This window comes from Malaclemys terrapin, chromosome 2 (assembly GCF_027887155.1).
Source record: "Malaclemys terrapin pileata isolate rMalTer1 chromosome 2, rMalTer1.hap1, whole genome shotgun sequence".
Lineage (NCBI taxonomy): Eukaryota > Metazoa > Chordata > Testudines > Emydidae > Malaclemys > Malaclemys terrapin.
The window spans coordinates 212673489-212696471 of NC_071506.1; the positions used below are offsets into that span (position 1 = coordinate 212673489).

General features: G+C 42.6%; 1 protein-coding gene across 1 annotated transcript in view; it reads right to left on the bottom strand.

Moving 5' to 3' along the window:
- Positions 1-5191: 5191 nt before the first annotated feature.
- Positions 5192-22983, bottom strand: part of CMTM7 (CKLF like MARVEL transmembrane domain containing 7) — a 33252-nt gene continuing 15460 nt past the window's right edge. Inside the window, exons 2-5 of the mRNA XM_054019847.1 lie at positions 14926-15099; positions 9272-9370; positions 8099-8180; positions 5192-7770 (exon numbers count right to left, since the gene is read on the bottom strand). Coding sequence (XP_053875822.1) covers positions 7757-7770; positions 8099-8180; positions 9272-9370; positions 14926-15099 — 369 coding nt within the window. The 3' untranslated portion in view covers positions 5192-7756. The remainder of the gene's footprint in view (positions 7771-8098; positions 8181-9271; positions 9371-14925; positions 15100-22983) is intronic.

Sequence of the window (22983 nt, forward strand, 5' to 3'; positions counted from 1 at the left end):
AAAGGAGCAATTTCTCTTAATCTTTTAGACACATGGGAGACACAAATAGGTTTGTGTGTTAATCTGTCAACATTTCTCAGAATTATATTCAGGTTAGATGTGACCTTCCGCTTCCTGGTAAGCTGCCAATGTACCCTCCGTTGTACAGGCTGGGCACAGCCATAAGGGTAAGCCCTAGGTTTCTTTGGACCCTATCTACATCCTTCTGTTTATGATGAGGTCCTTCCACCTCTGTGTAATCACAGCACATCCTACTTTTCACTATTCCTGTCTGTATGAGATCTTCCCTACTTCTGCAATTATGGTATGCTTACTTTCTCGCCCACCAGCTTGAGACTGTTGGTATGAGCCTGTCATGGCCACACACACGAGGTAAGTCAGGCCAGGAGATGAAGAGCAGCTCCTGGTGATGGTGGCTAGGAAATTCCCTGTCAGCTGAGGCCCACAGGTGTTGGAGTGAGATGAGACCAAAGATGAAGAAATGATGATGGTGACCAAGCTTGGGGGGTAGGGAATGTGTGTGACTGTGAAAGAGAAGTCGGTGGTTGGGTCATAGAGGCCTAAAGCCCTCAATATACTGTACCTATAAAATTACTTCTCCCCCTTTTGACTAAATCCATCTCTTGTAAAATCTATGGCTATTAATGTTTTGTCTTCCATTAATTTTCAAAAATGTGCTTTGGAAGACTCTTTACATGAGATTTCTGAAGGAGCCTGTGGGAATTAGGGGCACAAGTCCCACTGACTTTCAATAAGACTTGTACTCCTAAACTCTTCCTTTATCTGCCTGTCCCCTGAGCAAGCCAGGCTTTCTCAGATCAGCTTATTCAGAATAGTCCCATGTATACTTTAATTCAGTCAATATACTACTAAGAATCTTCTTTCTTCCTCAAAGGAGCTGGGCACTTGTGTGTGTGCTCCAAGCAACCAGAATAGCGTGGGCTCTCCCATTTGAAGAGGATGCTAGCTTTAGGCCTTTTTTGTAGTCTATGCAGCTGCCTCTATTTTGCTGGTAAAGATTGACAATTACCATTTGGTGTTGAGAACGTGAGCTAGTTTTAAGTGCCCTATATTCTTCTTCTGGTGGCACAAAGGAGCCTTCTGCTTTCTGTGTGGTTACTCACCCTCCAAATGTTAGAGGCGGCATGTACGTTCTGTCATTCCCTGTGTGCTGTCAGCCCAGGCCCCTGTTTTCATAGGTTACATTAATAAGCCAGCAGAGAAAGCTGCAGCAGAAAAGTTTGCCCACAAGAGGGCAAAAGAAATCCATCAATGAGAATTATTTGGTATTAGCAACTTTCCAAGTCCTCCCCTGCCTCCTAGTTTTAGTTTCTCACAATCCTTCTCTTGGTGAGTTGCTAAATGAGCATACTTGATATTTCACTAGTGCGAACTGATTTCTAACTTGCACCTCATTTCTCAGTATGGCCTCTAGGCCTTTTGAAAACAAAAGGCTCAGATGAATGATTTTCCAGGGAGGGTTTTCAGACCTGGGGGTGGGGAAGCTTTTTAGTTTCTGCCAGGTGAAAAAAAAATTTTTTTTTTTTTTTAAATGGGTTCAACTTGGGGATATGACCTCCACTGTCTGTAACTATTACTGCACCTTCTGTGGTTTCATTCCCCACATTTCAATAGAAACACAGAGGTTAGCAGAGTCACAATGCACCATCTGACTTTTGTTTTGGTACAGTGATGTAGCTTTAGCCCTTTTCACCTTGTGACTCAGAAAAATTGCCATGACCATACAGCAGCCCTAATCAGAGGGACGATGAGGTCATATGAACTAGTAATTAGTTAGACTGTAGGAGGGAAACAGAAAAGGCAGGCCTTTTTAATTTTTTTGTTTTTATTATTAAAATCAAAGTCCCAGTGTGAGGGCTGGAGGGAGGAGAGGAATTTCCTCTTTGGCAGGCAAGGCCTCGTGCTATAGCACTCCTTTAGCTTGCTTTCCATCCCCCTCCCAGCTAGATTAATGCCTAGTAAATAGCAAATCAGAGCAAATTTGGTTGGGTATTTATTACCAGCTGGGAAAGGGCATTACGCAGCAATGACTTCTGTGTTGTATCAAATATGTGCGCGCTCCTGCAGCTGGGGTATGCTTAATAACTGCCATCAAGCCCCTCTCGCAAACTTACCTTAAGTGGAGTACCTGGTTCATAATGTGTTCTGCAGATGGCTCAGCAGTATAGACAGCTGGGCCTGGCACTCAGGTTTCTCACCAAGTATTTAATAAATGACACATCAGCAGCCAGAATTTGTGGCCAGTTACTTCCCATTGCTTGTCTTTAGCATATATGCATGTACACTCATGCTTTCTTGGACTGTTTATACAAGCACAGGCAGGACATGAAATTCACCATGGTGTGCAGTTCAGTCAGTGCCCATTGGACAGGACGCAGGTGTGCTTTACCCCAGTGTTTTCTAGCCCCATTCAGAATAGGGGGTTGGTTACTAAAAAACACCTGCCTCCTGTCTGCACTCCAGCCTCCATTGTTGCTTCCACCTGTGGTAGAACAAGAGTGGGAAAATGGCCCAAAATTCTCAATGTAGACACCTGCATGTTTGTTTCTGAGCTGCAGTTAAGCACCTGCTCTCTTATTTGCTGCAGGCTGGTAACTAAACCAATGATGTTGCACCAGTGTAACGAGCACCAGAGCTGTGTGTCTGCACTTCCCGGTCTGTTTGGCTGTAGGTATGCTTTGTGAGGTTGTTGGAGGGCAGCAGAGTGAACACTTCCACTGGCTATCAGGCCCACAGTTCCTGAAGCAGTGGCTTATGGGAGATTTTAGCAAGTCTTTGGGGACCTCAAGGAAGTGTGGGAGCAGGGGTTTGATTTCCTGGGCAGCTTACCTGGGTTTCAGGTCATACCCTATCCATGGAAGCCAGAAGCGTATTATGTCCATTTTTATTTATAGTAATACAGCAGCAGGTGGAATTATATACACAGGCCAGAAGGCAATGAGTGATTGATACTCAGTTTGAGATAAGCCCCTCCACCATTATTCAGTAATGTTTATGAGTCAACAAAATGATGTTCCTAGCTTAATAGGGTTTGGACCTAACTGTAAAACTCTCATGTCTGACAAACTACTGAACAGCAGGTATGAATGGAGTTCTTTGCCACCCCTATATCTTTAATTGCCACAACTTCAGCACTGTGTGCTTGTTTTGGTCGTGGTTCATGAAGAAGAAAGCCATGCATGAGTAGAGGACCGGAGCTGGTCTAAACTCACAGTGGCATAGCTACATCTCAGCGTGAAAAATCCACATGTCTGAGAGCACATAGCTATGTCAGCCTAACCCCTGCTGTAGACCACACTAGGTGGATAGGAGAATTCCTCTGTCAACCTAGCTACCACCTCTTGGGGAGGTGGATTAACATGCGGCACTGCAGTAAGTGCCTGCACTACAGGTGCACAGCTGCCAGGCTGTAGCATTTTAAGTGTAGCCAGAGCTTTAGAATGTCTCTTGCTGGTAGCCAGAGCCTTTAGATAGGCATACACTATCCAGCTTCTGTTCCAGTATGCTGAGCTCTTCTGGATCATTGATATACTGCTAACAGCAGCTGGTGATGGGTGCTCAAGGCTGAAATAGGCCCCCTCCCTGAAAGGCCTACAGGCTTGTTAGCTTTAACTGGTGCCAGGCTGTGAGACCCCAGTGAAGTGCTGTGTGTAAGGCAGATAAGCTGTACTAAACCCACAAAGGTAAAGAGGCAATCTGGTCCTTCAGTGGTTCAGCTGTTACAGCCAAAGAAACAATTACTGACACACTAACAGTAGGAAATGTGAATCAGCCCCTGGCAAAGGTTTCGTGCAAAGAAAAAAAAAAAGTGTGATGTAGTGCACATCCTAAAGAAGAGCCAGTGTACAGGACCACCAGACCCTTTTTGAACTTCATTGCTGGGGTGAATGGCCCACTTGGTTCTTGTGCTTTAGGCAGCCAGCTCCTGTCATTCCTCTTGGCTAACTCACAGGTCACTAATAAGGTTTTTATTACATTGTTCCTATACAAAGGAATCCTTCACTGCTTTTCTTCTAGCACAGCTGTAATCCTGCAAAAGTTACACAACCCTGGCTCCTGCACTCCATGGGCCACCATTCAGCTTGAGGGTACTGGGAACTAACACAGGCTGTGAGGTGGGACCTACAGCAAAGTGCGCTGAAGGTGAGACCTCCACTTGATGAGAGTTCCTGATAGTTTAAGTGGAAATATAGCCCAGCACCCTGATATGCCTAAAAGGGACAACAGGAGACAGGCACCAAAAGGGTGTGCTAAGCTTTAACCAGAAGAACAATCGACAGCAGTGTGTATAAGCCATGCAGATCGATTGTCACCTCAAACGGTGGTATATATATCTTAGAGCAGGATGGCCCTACTTTGCGCAGCTGAGTTTTGCATTATCACCTTGACAGAGCATAAAGCCTGAAGCGCCTTAAGTATAAATAGACCAGGCTGCAGCTTTCCTCCTGTATGGGCTATGGAGACTACAGGTCTGAGCATTAAATACTTCATCTTAAGCTACGTGATTCAGCTGCAAATTGATGTCACCTTCCTCAGGCTGGGGTTACAATTCATAATATTTTCCTTTGGCTTTAGCAGAATGTATATTCAGAAGGAAAGAGGATGTGAAATATGAAAATAATGGACGAGAGGCTAAAAAGAAGCACTTCTCCAGCTCTATCTTGTTGCTCCTTCAGGTGTGCAACAACTTGATGACCGTTAATATTTGTTAGCATCTTCATTACCATAGTTATGACAGGTGACAGTTAAAGGAGACCCCTCCTGTGCTCAAGTTGGAATTCTGTAGTGAGCAATGTGTTTCTGCACCCTGCTGAAAATCCTTCAGTCACAGTACCTGCATCAGCTACCATTGTTTGGTATCATCTCTGGAATTCTCCTAGCCTTCTTTGTCAGAGGCAGCATACCAACTACACTCGCATAGTGATTTGCTCTTAGAGGGTGCATGTTTGACACAGTAATCTGCTGCTCCGCCTCTCAGCCCTTTTTTGAAGCATGTTTCTCAACTGCTTTTACAGAACACATGCAACCGCTATTTGAAAGATGCGCAATGAAAAACTGAACAATTTTAAAGCAATTAAAAGGAGAATTAAGCTGTCACAAACTGCATAGGCATCCTCTAACCACAAAGGCGCATTCTCAAGCCATTATCTTCTACAAGACAAATGTATCATTCATTTTTAAACACGTGTATTCAATATTATATAGCAAATTCACAGCATTTTGTTCTGCATACAGATGCAAGCCAAAGGGGGAGTTTCCATTAGTTCTCCAGAAAACACATTTCAAGCCATCACAGAATGATATCCAGAAATGCTATGGCCTTTAGGGGGCACTGAACTCCTAGTTGGGGATATTTTCAACCTAGTGGCAGGGGGAGGTGTCTGGAGGGGAGGGGGACACCAATGGCAATGCAGCACAGGGGTCAGAGACACGATTCCAGTATGGAAGAAAGCTGCCTAGGAAAGATGGATGGACTGAGAGCTGTGGGAACCAGCTTTGTTCTAAGAGATCTCAGCTTCTTGTTAGAATTCTCGGCTAATCGCTGCCTGTCTACAGGCTATTCTGCCTGGCTACTATAGTCAGTGAGGATGTGGAAGCTGCCTATGTAGGACAGTGTGTAGTTGGCTTTGCCGTGTCAGAAGTCCATTTCCACGTGGCTGGGTAGGGGAGAGGGCCTGGGGAATGTCATAGTAACTGAGTGAGCATTCCCTTCACAGGAGGGGAAGAGAAGTAGTATATCACTACTATTACATACACCTCTACCCCGATATAACGCGGTCCTTGGGAGCCCAAAAAAAAAAAAAAAAAAAAATCTTACCACGTTATAGGTGAAACCGCGTTATATCGAACTTGCTTTGATCTGCTGGAGTGCGCAGCCCCGCCCCCCCGGAGCGCTGCTTTACTGCGTTATATCTGAATTCGTGTTATCGGGGTAGAGGTGTACTCATCTTCTGGGCCTGGAAGAAATCTGTCCTTAAACCTCTAGGGCCCTAATCCAAATCATGATCAGTGACCAGCCACCGAAAGTAAAATTACGCAGGGGGGCTTAGTCAGTGAGTGAGTATGATCACACATAGCATCGGCCCTGGTGTTGGCATTTTCAGCAGAGCAGGCACAGAGAATGAACTCTTCTCAGACGTGCCCAGTCCTGGCTGAGGTGTACTGGCAGGGCACAGCAAGGAAGCATGCACCCTTACTACCTGTGGGCTGTAGATAAATAGGGGACTATGTTCTCCTGAGTGGCAGAACTATTCCTGAGCACTAAATTCACACAATTAAAAAAAGACATCCTATCTGCAGTGAACAGAACAAATACCAGACACAGCAGTAAGGCACAAAGGCAGGCCAGAGTAGGATGTTGTTAAAAATCTGTAACATTTAAGGCACATTTACCCCTGGCTGTTTCATGAGCCAGGTTTACACTGCAATAATTTTCTAATACAAATATCAAAATTAGGTCAGTCACAATTTCATTTACAAACTCAGGAAGAGGAGAGCTCTGCCACACTTCCCCTTTTCTTGAAAAGTGCTCTGGGAATTTCTGGCTCTGGGGAGATAAATTAGGAAAAGGGCAGGGCGGGGGAGCTCTGGATTTGCTCCTCTCCAGAACTGCAGAGGGGGACAGAAAAAGGTAAGTGCAGAATTAGGTTGCATTAACTGGCACTGTTTCCCTCTTCCTGCTCTGAAACCCCACTTTAGGAGGAATCCAGAAACAACCACACTAGACACAGTGTCCCTGAAAGAACAGCTCTAACAGAGCAGAGATAAGGGGCATCCATACAGATTGTAGGTTAAGTAGGAGGAGCCAGATGGTTCTACTCTAGGGGAAATGCACGCAGGCACTCACGCACACTCTCCCTCCCCCCCTTCTCCCTCCCACCGAGAGAATAATTTCTGGGAAACTCAGTTTCCCTCTCCATGGGTTATTTCTGTGGAAGGGAGAATGGAAATATGCAAATACATATATATGAGGAGGAAAGCAACAAACCTAGTGCACCACTAGGCATATGTTCTTCCATACCTATTGTACAGTACAGAGAAAAGAGTTTTCTGGGGGGTTATAAAAGACTGTATATTAAAAAATGTAGGAACAGAATTATTTTGGCATCTAGAAAATTCAGTTTACATTTGCGGTTAGAAGGGAGCATTCACAGTGAGTTGTCCAAGACATAGTTCCTGCAAAAGTATTTTCTGATGCTGGCCAAACAGATGTAAAAATATCAATGACAACGAAAGAGAAAGTAAAAGAGAATTTAAGGCAGGTTTCCCAGGCAAAGACTGGTGTGCAAGAGTTGGTTTGTTAAAGGAATTATCCTTCAAGATTAATTTGCAGAGGTGAATTTGCAGAATTTCCCTTCTGCAAATGCATGGAGGAAATCAGAATTAATCTTTCCATCTTTAAAATTATACAGATCCTAATTAAACAACTCTCCAAAGGAGGTTTGAATATTCTCATTGCATGTAACTGGGAGCCACAGACCAGCTCACGAGCCAGAAAGAGCACTTCTCTAAAGCTCAGAAAAAACAATTTCTCCATCAAACTGTTTTGACACCAACTTCTTTGGTTCCAACATTGGTTGTTTCTCTCCTTGCATAAGATGTTCAAGTAAATCTTCAAATCTACTGGATATAATCCAATAACACGAATGTCAACTCTCTCCTCATGGCACATGGTGGACCCTCTTCTTTGATATCCCTTTTAGAAAGGCACAGACATCTTGCAGTGGCCAAACAGTCATACAGCTGCATCTTTAAAAAGGAAGTCAGAGTCAGTTTGGTTTGCCACAGGCAAATTAATTTATTTGATTAAAAAACATGCAGGAAGCCACTATGAACTCTTTTTGGGGGTACGAGGAAATGGAGTATTCACTGATTATTACATGTAGATTATGTTGTTGTTATTGTTAGCTGTTAATAAGTTATTGTGTCAATTGACCATGCTAAAGTACTGTGTTGGCAATATATTGAGCTACATGATACAGAACATTAATAAATCCTTCCATACAAACTCTGCCATGGAAAATGTAAATATTCCATTTGTGAAGTATTCTGCCTCGTATTAACATTTGATACTTACCTGTTGACTGAGTAATACATGAGATCTTGTAGGATAACCATATGCTCAAAGCGCAAAGGAATGTAGCTAAGAAACCAAACGTCTGTTAAAAGAAACGGTATGTGTAAAAAGAAAGTGTCTTCAGTTATCAACACTGTAGAAAATCCCACACATTCAAATTCCATAATTATTTATTCATTGATGGAGAAATTCCGCCCCTCCCCCCCAATGCCTGCATGAAGCATATGAATCACTGAAGCCCACAAATTAGAGTTTACGAAGGCTTTAAATGTTACATAGATCTCATGCAGGATCTCTGTACACGGGTGAATTACACCCTGTGCACCCAAAAGTGTGCTGAATGCTAATACCTCCCAAGTATTTAAACAGAATTAAAACAGAAAAACAACAATCTCACTCTTTTCCTTTGCTGCCTGTAGCTTGATTCATTTTTAAGATTTCTATAATGTATGTAAATGTAAATCATTTACTCAAGGGAAAGCTGAGTCAAAGAGATGAATTATACATTTAGGCCCAGAGCCTCAAAAATATTTAGGAACCTAAATACCTCTGAGGATCTGGGCCTTGGTGGAGTGAGTGTCACAGTCTAAATCCCATTCCCATCAAAATTCAATTTCCCATATATAGGAGCCTCCCCAAATCAGTCCCTATGGAAGTTCATGACTGGGAGGCAGACGTGACTTCAGAGGTAGCTAGGGCCAATCCCATGGCGGGCTTTAGTTCTCATGACACAGACCTTGAACTGGACTCTGTTAAGTGGGGAGCAAATGCAATGAGCAGAGCATTGAGATGCTGTGCTCATGAAAAGTTTTGTTGCTAATTTGACAAACTGCTGTGTTTTGTAGTGAAGTAAAGTTACTTTATCCTTCACCAAAACTAATTGGTTCTTTGTGTTTTGCAGCACCTAGAGTCTTGTGTTTTACCTCTTTAACATATCTCATCTCCCCCAATGTAGGGAACTGGAATCCCACAGTAATCAATTTTTGTGTGTGTGTGTGTGTGTAGTTATGGTATGTTAATTGAAACAAGCCAAAAGACAGTATACCCACCAAGACCAAACAAGATAGAATTGTAAAGAAAATAAAGCTTCAAGCAATGAATCCCTAATGCATAGTAAACAGAGTAACAAAGTGTCAGGACTAGTAAACACTGTGATCTAACAAACAGCCTTACCGCTCCAGCTATGAGTCCTGCTGAACTATAGCTTTTTGACGTTGCCACAATAGAGGCAATGAGAAGCAGGAGCGTACCAATTAAATAATGGAGAAATTCCTGAAAATACAAACATAGCACAGTTTAGAAGGGAAACTTATCAGAAAAGCATTTAAACAAACCAACAAGCAGGTAAACAAAAGGCAGACTGGCTGTGGTGGCATGTTTCAGAGCAGCTCAGCAGGGGGGAAGGAAACAGAATTAGATTTCAGGATGTGGTTGGTCAGATGTGTAGGGGTAAACAGAACATGCTTCGCCCCCCCATGACCCCATAAGGTCTTTAACAGAGCTAAATTTTGCTTGATCTAGAGCAAACACAACTGGACATTGGATAGGACCCACAAAACCAGACACCCACCTCCCAAACAAACAAGTTTCCACATAATCTAATGTCAAGTTTCGAAAGAATCTCTCCAGCAGAGTGTACATTGTATGTGGCAGAAGAGCAGCTAAATGCTAGAGCTAGTTGAAACATTTTTTATGACAGTCTTCCCCCATCCTCCTCCCCTCCCCCAACTCATTTTTGTCAGAATTGAAGCATTTTGCAGGAAAATTTCAATGGCATTTTAAATGAGAAAAAGTTAAAACAAGTCGTTTCACCTTTCTCACTATGAATAATGTCAAAACATTTCATTTTGATAAGGTACAATGATTTGTTTTAACTCTACTGTTTCAATTAATTTCATGTGGGCTTATATATTATATTAAAATATTAATTTTATTATAATATATAAACAATATATTTTATCATATATACACATCTGGTTTATATTATAATATTTTATCATAATCTAAACAATTAGATATTATCAAGACAAAATGTTGTGATAATTTTGAACCTATATTTATCAGATTTTTTTTTTTTTTTGCTGGAAATTTCAGCTTTTCATTCCAATTCAGAACAAAACCAACATTTAAAATATGTTAGAATTTCCCATGGGATGGAAATTCCAGTTTCTCTTTACACTTTTCTCAAGCCCTGAACATATGTGAAATCTCATTCACTTCCCAAACACAGAAAAACACTCCTCCCAACTCTGCTCTCTAGATCAGTACTGCAAACTGTCATGCTGCTATTTGTGCCTTTTCCTCCTTCTTCCATTCTACCTTAGCTTCTTTGAATTCTTGATCACTATTTATGAGTTCTGTGGAGCAGAACTGGATTCTTTCTGGAGATTGGAACATGTGCAACTGTATTTTGGAGGGAAATTCTTCTTGTTTAGGAGTCTCTCTCTTCCTGGCTGAAGGAACTAAATCATGTTCAGGAAACTGCAGCCAACAAAATCTAATATGCTTCCCCCAACACACAATTTTTTAAACAAAAGGCTAAGATATGAAAATTCATACAGTCTTTTAATCAGGTGATCTATGTGCAATAGAACATGATATCTTGAGAGGACACTGGTTATAATGAGAGATAAGCCCAAGTGACAATATTTGGATCAGGATTTTAAGCACTTCCCACATACGAAGGCTTTCAATCCAGGAGTTTGGTTTGGTTCATTATAAAAACCATGGGCCACTTGCAAGATTTGGATGTTGGTGTGGATTTTAAATCCCCATGAAGTTTGGGGGCTATACAGATCCAGAATTTAGGTTCAGGTCCTTCTGTAATCACAATACTGAGAGACAGAGAAATTAAACATGAACTTTGGCCTACACTTTCAAAATTCTCTAGTAACTTTTACCAGTCAGTTCTGGGTACTCAACTGGTGACTGACTCAGCTGGTTTTCAGAGAAGGGGTTCTCAGCACTTTCAAGGGAATCACTCTCCTTTAAGGTGTCTCAAATTAGTTAGCGTTACCATACGTCTGGATTTTCCTGGACATGTCCAGCTTTTTGGGCCTTAAATCCCCGTCTGGGAAGAAATCCCCAAAAGCCGGACATGTCTGGGAAAATAGGGAGGGAGGGCCCGGCGGTGCGGGAGCCGGGGGTGTTCGGCGGTGTTCGGCCAGGGCCGAGGGTGCTGGCCGGGGCCGGGATGGGGCCAGCGATGTTCGGCCGGGGCCGGGGGTGTTCGGGGGTGTTCAGCTGGGGCCAGGGGTGCTGGCTGGGGCCGGGATGGGGCCAGTGGTGCTCAGCCAGGGGCCGGGACAGGGCCGGCCATGTTCGGCCGGCGCCCCAGTGCCCGAGCCGAGCCGGGCGGGAGATGCCGGGGCCAGAGCCTCTTGGCCTGGGCCGGCCGGCCACCAAAGGGAACCACTCAGCCAGGGGGGCCGGATTGGGCCGCGCCGCACCCAGCCCCAGTTTACCTGCTGCCTTCCTGTTTCAGGCTTCCCGCGAACATTTGATTCGCGGGAAGCAGGGGAGGGGGAGGAGCAGGGGATGGAGCGTTCAGGGGAGGGGGCAGAGTTGGGGTGGGGCTGGGGGCAGGGAAGGGGTGGAGTTGGGGTGGGGCCAGGGCCCCATGGAGTGTCCTCCTTTTTTAAAAAGTAAAATATGGTAACCCTAAATTAGTCACCCACAAATTGGGTCACCCAAAGTCACTAGTCACTTTTGAACATTTAGGTTGAACTGGTCTCTCATACAATCAACACCTGTAACATTTATCTTTAGGCAAAAACAGAAGAGGCCTGAATAGTTGGGAGGTGCATTTTTTGGAGGGTGGGAGGAAGGATTGCTATTCTAAATATATTCTTTAATAGAAGGGGGGGGGGGGGGGGGAGATGTAAAATTAATGCTGATCTACAACAAGAATGGAGTATGTGCACATTCCTTAATCTGACATCAGTCTAGCGAATTATGTATAGAGTTTGCATCAAAAACAGTCTAACTCCTCCTTTAATTTCAACATTTCCTGGCAGGATTTTCCCCCTTTTAATTCATTCTGAGACAGATTAATATGTCATTAGGCTTAATGAAGGCATGTTGTAACAGAGTGGCAAGATCTAGGATCTCGCCCAAGGATGCAGGACTCATCTGTTGATTGACCTGCTAGTGGCAGTTAGAGCCCTGTGTAAAGCTGCTAAGTAAGTTCTGCTGACTCACTGCAGTTTGTACAGTGTGTTAATTCCACAAGGATAAAAGAGGTGGACATGACCCTCTGCCATGGAAAACCAAGAGATGAGACCGGAACATCCTACAGGAAATCCTAGGAATGGCCAGACGGTGGGGTGGGATGGAAAGTTGAGTGCTATATTTGACTTGGTACGGCATGGTAGACTATTTGGAACAGGGTGGAGTACATGAATTCTAATTCAATGATGAGGTAGTGTAACTAGTTCCTAGTCATGTAGTTGTAACATAATGTCCCCAATTCCCCATTACTTATCTTCTCCAGTTGCTAACATCTGTGCAAAGTGGATGGAAAATGCTACCATTATGATCTGATGGTATTTTGCACCAATTTTTCACAATCAGATCAGCAGTGAAGAATCAGGCCTGTAACTGTCCAGTGTAATGAACATGGCAGGAAAGATGCAATTGCCACATCTACGAAGACGAATACAAGTTATATCAAAGTAGAAACAGGCTAAATACTTTGAAAGAAAATTGAAGTCTTGCCTAGATTTTCTCCAGAAATTAACATGATAAGAATGCAAGATCCCTTTGTAATACTCATTATACAGCCTCAAAGGGCAAAATTCTCATGTGAGGTAGCAGTAGATATACATTTGACTTAGCATTTCAGTGGATACCCAACAATCTCCCAGGAGCACTTGCCTATATTTAACAATAGAGCTAAGAATTCCTAATAGGATTGTTTTCACATAAGTGTTATGTTATATGTAGTAACCAAATAATCACAACTGTGGTATTTAGCTTTGTGTTTCGTTTGCATTTATCTGCAATTTGTGGAGTTTGAAAACCAAAATGATGTATAACATCGAATGTAGACTCCACTATATAATGGGTGAAATCCTGGTGCCACTGATTTCAATTTCATCAGCTATTCACTGTCAGCCAGTGAACAGCTTTTTCCTGTTTGCGTTAACCAAGTACAAAATATCAGGTTATAATCACAGAGTTCAACATGAGCCCCAACTGTTTTTCAGATCTGAATTTTGCCTTTCTTGTAATATGCAGGCATATGGATCCAAGATTTGATCAGTTATTAAGGTTGTGGCCATCTGGAAAATTCAGATTTCAAACATCTCTCAAACATGAGGATCTGCAGACCTGGGGTTTTGGACGTGGCTCAGGATTGCTACAGACTGGTGACCCATTCATTTGTTATGCTACGTTTCATAAACACTGCAATTCCCGATAAAACAACAGCCAGTAATGAATCTGCACCAACAACCAACAGTACATTACTTTGGGGGAGGAAAAGAGTGTAAAAGAACACATCAATAGTATGGAGGATTTTGAAGGAAAGAGAATGGTTAGCGGGAAATAAACCAAAGAGGAAAATAGCTAGTGAAAGGGAATGATGGCATAGGAAATAATCCCACAGAATAACTGTATTTCTGATGTGAAGCTTTCCTTTTCCCATAGCTGCAGGCATGGTCAGTAGAGCTGGTCAGACATGTCACAACTCACAATCTGATAGAATTTTTCATAGAAATTTCAAGTTTTGATGAAAAAGTTGAGAGATTTTCCTGAAAATTACACCCCAGTTGTCAGACAGCTCTGCAGAGAAGGAGTTGCTACCACTTTTCAGAGTAAGGTGAAAAAAACAGAAAAGTTTGTAACTGGCATGCAATCCATATGGCAGAATGGTCAGATCTGGGTTCAGCTCTGATACTAATGTGTGAGAGATCTGGGGCAAGTCACGTAGCCAGTCTGGACCTCAGCTTTTCTCTCTCTATAATAATGAGGCTCACCCGTCTTTGCAGAGGTCTGTGGATGAAGACTGGGGTATAGAAGTGTTTTATGATGATGATGATTATGGTGCACTTGTCCCCTCACCCTGTCTCCTGCAAGTGTCATCAGTCCCTGCAGTGCTTGAGATCAATAGCAGAAAAAGCAATGCAGCTGAGCAGTTGGAAGCACAAGTAACAGGACAGTAACTGTGCAAGTTGCTGAAATAAATCTTGCTAAGGAACAAGGAAGAACTGGAGATTAGCTCCAAAAACACTACATAGTTTAGAAGAAGTTTTAAAACCGGAAACAAATGCACAGTAAATACCAAACAAACACAACCCCCCACACACCCAGAGACTTTTTTTTTCCAGCATGTTTTAAAATGGGCCATCTGTAGCTTGTCAATTACTCTGCCCTCCAGGAAGTAAAGCTTCCTTATCCCATAAGATGGGCTCCATAGCATCTGTATACAGGACAACAATTATGCATGTGTTTAACTTACACTCATCCTTAACTTTAAAATGTTTCTTGACTCAGGGCCCATCTGCTCAATGCTAACTTAAGAAGAGCACTGGACATGAAGATCTCAAATTTTCTTTCATCTGCATCAAAGTAACTCTGTTGCCTTCAGATAAGTTAGTTCCAATGTATACCGGTGTAAGGGAGAGTAGAATCAGGCTCAAGGAATGTGGGAGAGTGCCAGCATGCTCCAGTTCAGCAGGCAGGATGAAAGATGAAGTGACTGGTGAAAGGATTCATGAAGGACAAGAAGAGAGGGAAACAGAGAAAACCACAAGTAACCAGATAGAGTAACTAAAGAGGTTAGTGCATGAGAGGTGCGGGGTAGCAATCCCACCAATGTCACTTACCGCAAGTGGCCAACTAATACAGGTGAGCATTCTGTACGCTCTGAAAAGGTAGACAAAATAAAAGACAAGAATCATAATCAAGTCACACATGGTGACAATTTCAAAGTAGATGGATGCACTGTAATTTGTCCATGGTGAATTCTTTACACAGATGAATCCAATCAGCAGTGATATCTGAAAAACAAAATAAGAATAATACATTTTATTTAACAACCCCCAGGTGCTCAGAGGGCTGTACAGAATATGAAGAAAAATTCAAATACAGACATCATTTAAAAATCAAGCAGGTAAAAAGCACTTTAGATGGGCCCAGCACAGACAGAAGGAGGAAGTAATGAGCACAGAACCAGCAGTGAGGATAACAAAAACCCCTTTGAAATAAATATCTTGAGATAATTTTTAAAAGTGTAGAGACACAAATGTCAGAAGCGAGCAAGTTCCACACCGCAACACCCCACCACTAGTAAGAGCGCTGCCACCAGCCAACCTGAAATGTAACAGTGGGATCCCCAAGAGGTGGCGAGGTCTCAGAGTGTAGTGAATAACCAGAAAGAGATCTCAAATACAGACAGGCTGTAACATTTTCAAAAGTCAAGACTTTCTACTTGCTGCTTTCAATCACGATTGAAATTGGTGATTTCAACTGCTTTGATTTAAATCAACCCACCCTGCTCCTAGCTGAAAACCACCTAGAAATAAGTTGTTTTCCAAAGATCAGAAGTGAGTTTAATAAAATTAATATATAAGAATGCACTACTGTTTAAATAAAAAGTATAATAATAGATGAGTATAATATAGATTCACTCACCTAAATATTTTTTTGTTTTATAATTAAAATTCTCATGAAAAAACAACATACACCTTGAGGTAGCAGTATTAAAAATACTGATTTTTTTTTAAATGGCAGTTTTTCATTCTGTTTTCTAAGAACATTTGTTCACCTGACAAATCACAAGCTTGATAGATAAAATAGCCTTAAAAATCCCCAAAGTTCAAAATAGGCTGAATTTATTAAATATTTATACTTAATGCACAAAATTTTGCCCTCACTTGTACCCCCGGAATCCCCCTGAGCTGCACAGGAGAGCACAATTTAGACCAATCTGTCAAAACAATTCTAACAATGACATACATCAGCATATTCTTATTATAAATTTTGTTAGTGTTCTTTTTTTAAGGCCTTTTCACTTTTTCAGTTCCTCTTAAGTCAGTTAAGTGCAGTAAAATACTGATTCCGCAAAATATTGAAGAGTTTTCTGTTTAACACTACATGTTACTCTTTACACTGTTGCACTGTAATCCTTCACATTTCTGTTGAACGGATCCTTTATCAGAATAATTTAAACATGCTCAAGAGAAAATTGTAGTTCATATTCTCATCCACAGAAGACATCTGTATTTTGGAGGGAAGAGAGGGCTAAGACCTCAACTTCTCATCAACTGCAACCAAAATCTACATAAGTTAGAATCTGAAACTAAATTATCCCCTTCGCCATATCTACAGACTGAGGACACACTCACATAAAAGGCTAATATGTATGTATAATACTGCCCTCTACTGAACAGAATGTCAGTCCACCCTATCGTTTAACTCAGTGGTTCTCAACCAGGGGTATGCATACCATGGGGGTATTCAGAGGTCTTCCAGGAGGTACGTCATCTTATTTGCTTAGTTTTACAACAGGCTCTAGAGCACTGCTCTCTGACCCCCACCCCCACCCCAGCCCCCAACTCAATAAGATTCCGGCCACTGATGTCTAGAATAGTCTGTGAAATTTTGGAATTGATCAAATGTGCCGTTCAAAAGTTATTGCATTACATACATACAGATACATGTCAGCAAATTGAGTGTAAGGTCTTTGAGATAGCCAAGTGGAACAGACATCTGGAAGAAATGGAGAATAAAACTGAGAAACTGGGGGCAGAAGAGAGAGGGGAAAGGACATGGAACTAATACCTGTAGTCTGAAAATATTAGCGGAGAACTTCTGAAATCAACGACGATGCTCTCTGCTAAGATTTCCAAGCAGCCAATACAACACGAGTGCAAGGCTGACTGAGGTTCCATTAGAAAAAAGGGGCTTACACTTTATTCCTCATGCAAATCTGTGTTTGAGTTACATAGTAAGACTTAGAAGACTGAGACTTAATGAGAAATTCTGGTGGCAGTAAGGCTGTGAATCGGAATCTTGCAGCTGAACCATGATAAGGACAAAATGTCTGTTACCAGCCAAAGCTGAAAAAGAAATCCTTTATTCAAGTGTCAAACAGACTTTATCCTCAGTCTCCCCCTTATTGTACAAATCAAGAAAGAAGAGCTAAGTGGTATCAACCCCATATTGTCCCATCTTTTACTTGGATTGTAAGCTCGTTGGGCAGGGACTGTCTTTTTTTGTGCATATACAGCGCCTAGCACAAGAGGGCTGGGGTCTTTAGATGCTACCACAATACAAATAATGAGAGGCCCTGGAAGAAATTACTGATTTAGCAGTGCTCTACCCCCATGGAGTAGAGGGTCCAATACAACAATTTTGTCTCCAAAACTGAGACATAAAAACTGTTGAACAAGCAGAAAGAGAAGAATGAGCACTCCGAAGACTAGGACAGCAAAATCCATCTCTGATGTGACTCCACACAGCCCACTTATCCCATAGGTGTAAGGCAGTAGAGAATCAGACTTTGAACCATCTGCTACAGTTTTCAGAGTGAGTGGACATGGGATTTGAAGACAATCAACTCTTCCCAGTGTCCTCCCAGATTAGAACAGAATATAAGAAACAATTGATGGAAATTCTTTCATTCTGGAGGTGCCCTGCAGTGTCCCTGATAGCTGGGAGGCAGTTGCTGCAGGGCTGGATATATTTCAAAGATTTGGGGGTGGGGTGGGGTGGGGTGGTGTGAGAGAGAGAGAGAGAGAGAGAATATCAATTTAATGCCAGAAGAGATTTAAACTGGCTTTCTAACAGATTTCCTAATGGGAGATCTGTAAATCACTCTCCCTGCCTACTCTACAGGAAGTATAAGGGAAGGGATCAGCCACTCTACGTAAAGCTGTAACTGTATTTGACACAATATGTTAGTGGCTCCAAAACAGTGGGTCATGACTCCCAAATGGTGTCACATCAGCAGATGGGGTCGCGGAAATCCCTAGTGTGCAGAGGACGTTATTTTGCTCCACAAAGCAAGACCTCGCTGCATGTATGATGTGTGCACGTTCACACTGTGCCGCAAACACCATTTTGAGCAAAGTGGCATCCTTCAATGCTCTCCTGGGGGTGATGCTGCTCCACACGACCCTCAAGAAAGGTCTGTGCCTAACAGGAACCACTGAACCCAATGTTAGATTTCGTATTTGCAGTTTGCCTAACTCTGGCATGAATCTGTTACATGTGCAGGACAAAATTTATATCTGATTTTTATGCTAGAAACTGAACATCTGTAGATAGTCTTGAATTTCATTAGGAGATCTGGGTTGCTATAGGACAAATCCCAAAGAACAGTAACTTCCCCTGTAGTATTCGGCTGTAAAATTCCTCACTTGGAAAAAAAATAAATTAGCTTTTGTTCAGCTAGCAGTCCCATTAAGTATTCTCTTATCGCCTGCTGAAGGACTACAATTCTTTTGACCACAGCGAGAAACAATTTTATAACCCAAGAATAAATCTGTGTAAATGCTTACAATTATCTTTCTTCAGTGTTCTGCTGTATCTGATGTAATAAATAAAGCTATGGCTCAAGTAGTAAAAAACACTGACATTTCACTCTGTTAGAACATCTGGAAGGAATTCAGCTTTCTGCTGACATAGCCACTTGCAGCAATACAAACCTTGCATGGCCTGGGGTCACTAATACTGACAGAGTTCTGCTCTAAAGGTAGGTCCCACACCTAGTTTTTCTGAACTTTAGAAACTGGGTTTCATGAATTAACCATAATGGGTTAGTTCTCTGGTTGAGAGTTCCATTTCTGTCACCATCTCACTTTATGTCAGAAAATGTACTTGACCCCTAATATCTCGCAGATTTAGCCTATTAGTTAGGGTGAAAAATACCTTTGTTGTCATGTCCCATGCAATTTAAAGTACTTGTAGATCATCTGCTGGGTGCTGTATTTAGTTGTGAAATTGTCAGTCTACTTTCTATTTAATTATTTTTTTAAATGTAACTTTACTACTTCTTTCCCTTCCTGGCTTCACTCCACTTTTTCCTGCTTTTCTTTCCCAGAATAGATAATGGTGTATCTTTTCCTGTGTTGTCTGTTTCCTCTTCTTCCAACCCATTAAATTCCTCGCTCTTTCTTTCCCTGCCTGGTGTTCTGTACTCCTTCCCTTACATCTGCTGTCTCTCATTTCATCCCTCTCTTTCTAGATATATACCTTTGCGCGCGCGCACACACACACACACACACACACACACACACACACACATTTTTAAAAAGAGAAGTATGGTGTGTATCTCCCCACTCTCCAATCCACCAGTTTAAACACAGGGCTTAGCTGGCTGCTAAAGTTTCTAACCGAGGACTAAACCTACTAGCCAAAGAATGATTTAAAAAGGCATGTGGGGGAGCTTACACTACCTACAGGTTTCAGAGTAGAGCAGGCAATCTCCAGGTGAAAAACCAACCTCCCACGAACCAGGACATTACCATCAACAGGCTTGGTGCCTCATGCCGAGATGAAACCTACCTAATAGTGCCTGTGCATTTTCAAACATTATACCCTAATGGTATGTCTACATTACAGCTGTGAGCGTGTCTCCCAGGCCGGGTAGACAGATTTGCACTTGTGCTCTAAAAATAGCAGTGTGGACATTATGACATGGGTGGCAGGTTGGGCTAGCTGCCCAAGTCCAAGCCCTCCGACTAGCCTAAGCCACCACCTGTACTACAATAACTATGCTGCTATTTTTAGCATGTTAGGTCAAGCAAAGCTAATGGGTGAGTTTGCGTCTACCAGGGTTGGGAGGCATGTTCCCAGTTACAGTGTAGACAGACCTTACACAGCAAAGGTGACACTAGTACATTTTAAAGTACACTCTGCTGGAAAGAATGAAAGTATTTGTTTGGATGGCTTCCCAAACCAGAAAAGTGTGCAGGGCTCAAGGCCAAGGATACAAATGTTGGTTGTGAGAGACTGGCTCAGTTATTCTGAACAACAAAGCCGATTTCTGTGTGATCAGTATTTCCTTTTACTAACTACACTGTAAAACTGGAAACTTGAGATGTACCAGCTGAGCTTCCATTAGAAAGTTGAAGAGCCCAACCAATTTAAAACTTCAGGAATTAAGTATGGAATCAGTTGCCTTAGAGTTTATAATTCTATGAAGCAGTAAGTCTTTATCTGCATATCAATCTCTCACCGTTTCATCTAGGCCGATTCCCTTGTTTCCTGCCTGCATTTCTAAAATAAGGAGATCATTAGGTAGTGGATAAGGGATTTGTGTGTCTCACCTCCTTTCCAAAAGTATTTATTGAAGATAAAGGTGTTAGAAACAAAATGAATGGATCTTATTCATATCCTTTAACATTCAGATAAGATGACAATCATACATACTAGAAAGCAGTAATACATCAATTAAAACATCATGTAACTGGAGTACACAGTTTTGTTATTTCCCCATGAGTTTCAAAACACTAAGCTGAATTACGTTTAATTTTAAACTATTGTATAAAGGTCAAACAAAGAAAAGTCTACCATCACTTCTGTAAACTATGGCATGGTCAGAGTTTGTGCATCTGGAGAGAAACTTCACAGGAAGCCAGGGTTAACGGGGGGGGGGGGGGGGGAGGAAGGGATTGAGGGGCGGAAGGGAGAAGTGAACCCTCTGGGGGATTTCTAGTTATTTTACAGGATTCTACTAAAATACAAACAGAATATAAACAAGATAGCTCCTTCTCTATTTTGGCTCCAACCAGCAACCTGCTTTCTCCCCAAAAAACACGGCTGTTACTCTGAAATTTCTCCCCAAAAGTAGTCTAGTCTCTAAGGTCTGTTCTACACTACAGGTCTATATTGATAAAACTACGTTGCTCAGGGGTGTGAAAAATCCACATCCCTGAGCACACAGTTATACCAACCTAACCCCCCACACAGACAGTGCTATGTCAGTGGGAGGACTTCTTCTGCTGACTTAACAACTATGTGTCAGGGAGGTGGATTTAGCTGATGGTAGAATTCTCTCCCGTTGGCTTAGAGCATCTTCGTTAAAGTGCTACAGCTGTGCCAATGCAGCATTTTAAGTGTAGAATGGCCCTCAGATTATCTGCCTAAATAGGTATAGCAGAGCCTAATTAACGAGGCCATGTCTATACTAAAGAGTTAAGTTGACACAAGTTCGCCGATGATCATAAATCGCTATAATTACATCGCTTGTGCATATTCACACAATGCTCCTTGTATCGGTGGAGCACATCCACAGTTGGTGCTTTAGCACTGAAAGAGAGAGCAGTGCACTGTGGGTAGCTATCCCACTGAGCAACTCTCCACCTTCTGCAGCTAGGAGTTCTGGGAATGGATCGCGGTGTATCCTGGGTGCGGTCTCATGATATAGTTTTCTCCATCCCATCATTCCATGGGCTTCCGACTCTGCTGTTTCACGCCATTTTTCAACAGACCCTGTAAACTGTGTGCCTGCCATCTCTGTCTGAAAACATGGATCCTGTTTAGTGCTCTCCAATCTTGCGATAAGCGTTATGAACACAACGCGGCTAATCCTGCAGTATTTCATGAGCTGCGAATATGAACAGGAATGCGCAGTGCCTGCCCTGCTGTGTGCCACGGAAAGAAACATTTCCAGATTGCTTTTGGCATTCATGGAGCAGCTGCAGATGGTGAAACAAGCACTGAGTGGTGGGATCACATCGTTATGCAGGTGTGGGATGAAGACCAGTAGATTCAGAACTTTTGGATGCTCAAAGCCACCTTCCTGGAGCTGTGTGGGGAGCTCGCCCCTGCCCTCTGGCACAAGGATGCCAAAATGAGAGCTGCCCTCATGGTGGAGAAGTGAGTAGAGATTGCTTTGTGGAAGCTGGCAACTCCAGACTGCTACCGGTCAGTCACTAATCAGTTTGGAGTTGGGAAGTCCACCGAGGGGATTGCAGACATGCAAGCATGCAGCGCCATTACTCTTATCCTGGTATGAAGGACTGTGACTCTAGGCAATGTGCGGGAAACAGTAGATAGCTTTGCAGCAAAGAGATTCCATAACTGTGGCGGGGTGATAAATGGCACGCATATCCCAATTTTGGCCCCAGACCATCTTGCGACGGAGTACAATGGAAAGCACTACTTCACCATGGTAATGCAGGCACTGGTGGATAACCTGGGTCATTTTGCATTTGGCAGATTAAAGGATGGCACTGCCTTTTTGGCAGGTTAGACCTCAATGAGGACAATATTCCCATCGTCATAGCAGCCTGCTGTGCTCTGCATAACATTTGTGAAGCCAAAGGGGAAAAGTGTCCATGGGGTGGAGCGTTGAGGTAGATCACCTGGTGGCTGATTTTGAGCAGCCAGATACCAGGGCTACTAGAGGGGCTCAACAGGGAGCTATGCAAATCAGGGAGGCTCTAAAGCAGCATTTTGACAATGACCCTCAGTAATATGTGTCTCTGTAATGCATTCAGCCAGGCACTGTTTAATTGCCGCTTTGAATGACCCTTGTAATGCTTGGTGCCTGAGCATTAATTATGGTCTGAAAAAGTGCCGATTGCCACTGTGTATGAATTCCAGCAGCAACCACCTTTTGTAGGACACAAATAAAGATTCATTTTATTTGAAAGAATATACTTTTATTATACAGCAATACATAGATTTCCATTTCTTACAGGGGACATGACACTGAGGAGGTTCTCAAAGCTGTGTGTAAGTCCAGCTTTCATTCTGAAACCAGTCCCTAGAGGTGGAGCGTAAGGGATACTGCGACAGGCCAGGAACTTACAAGGAATGTGTGTGAGGAGTTTGAGGAAGGCATGGAATGCAGTTCTGTTTGGGGTGCAAGGGGAGTCGAGCATGCATGCGTTCTGGGACCTTATCACCTCCGTTTGGTCCTCCATCAGCTT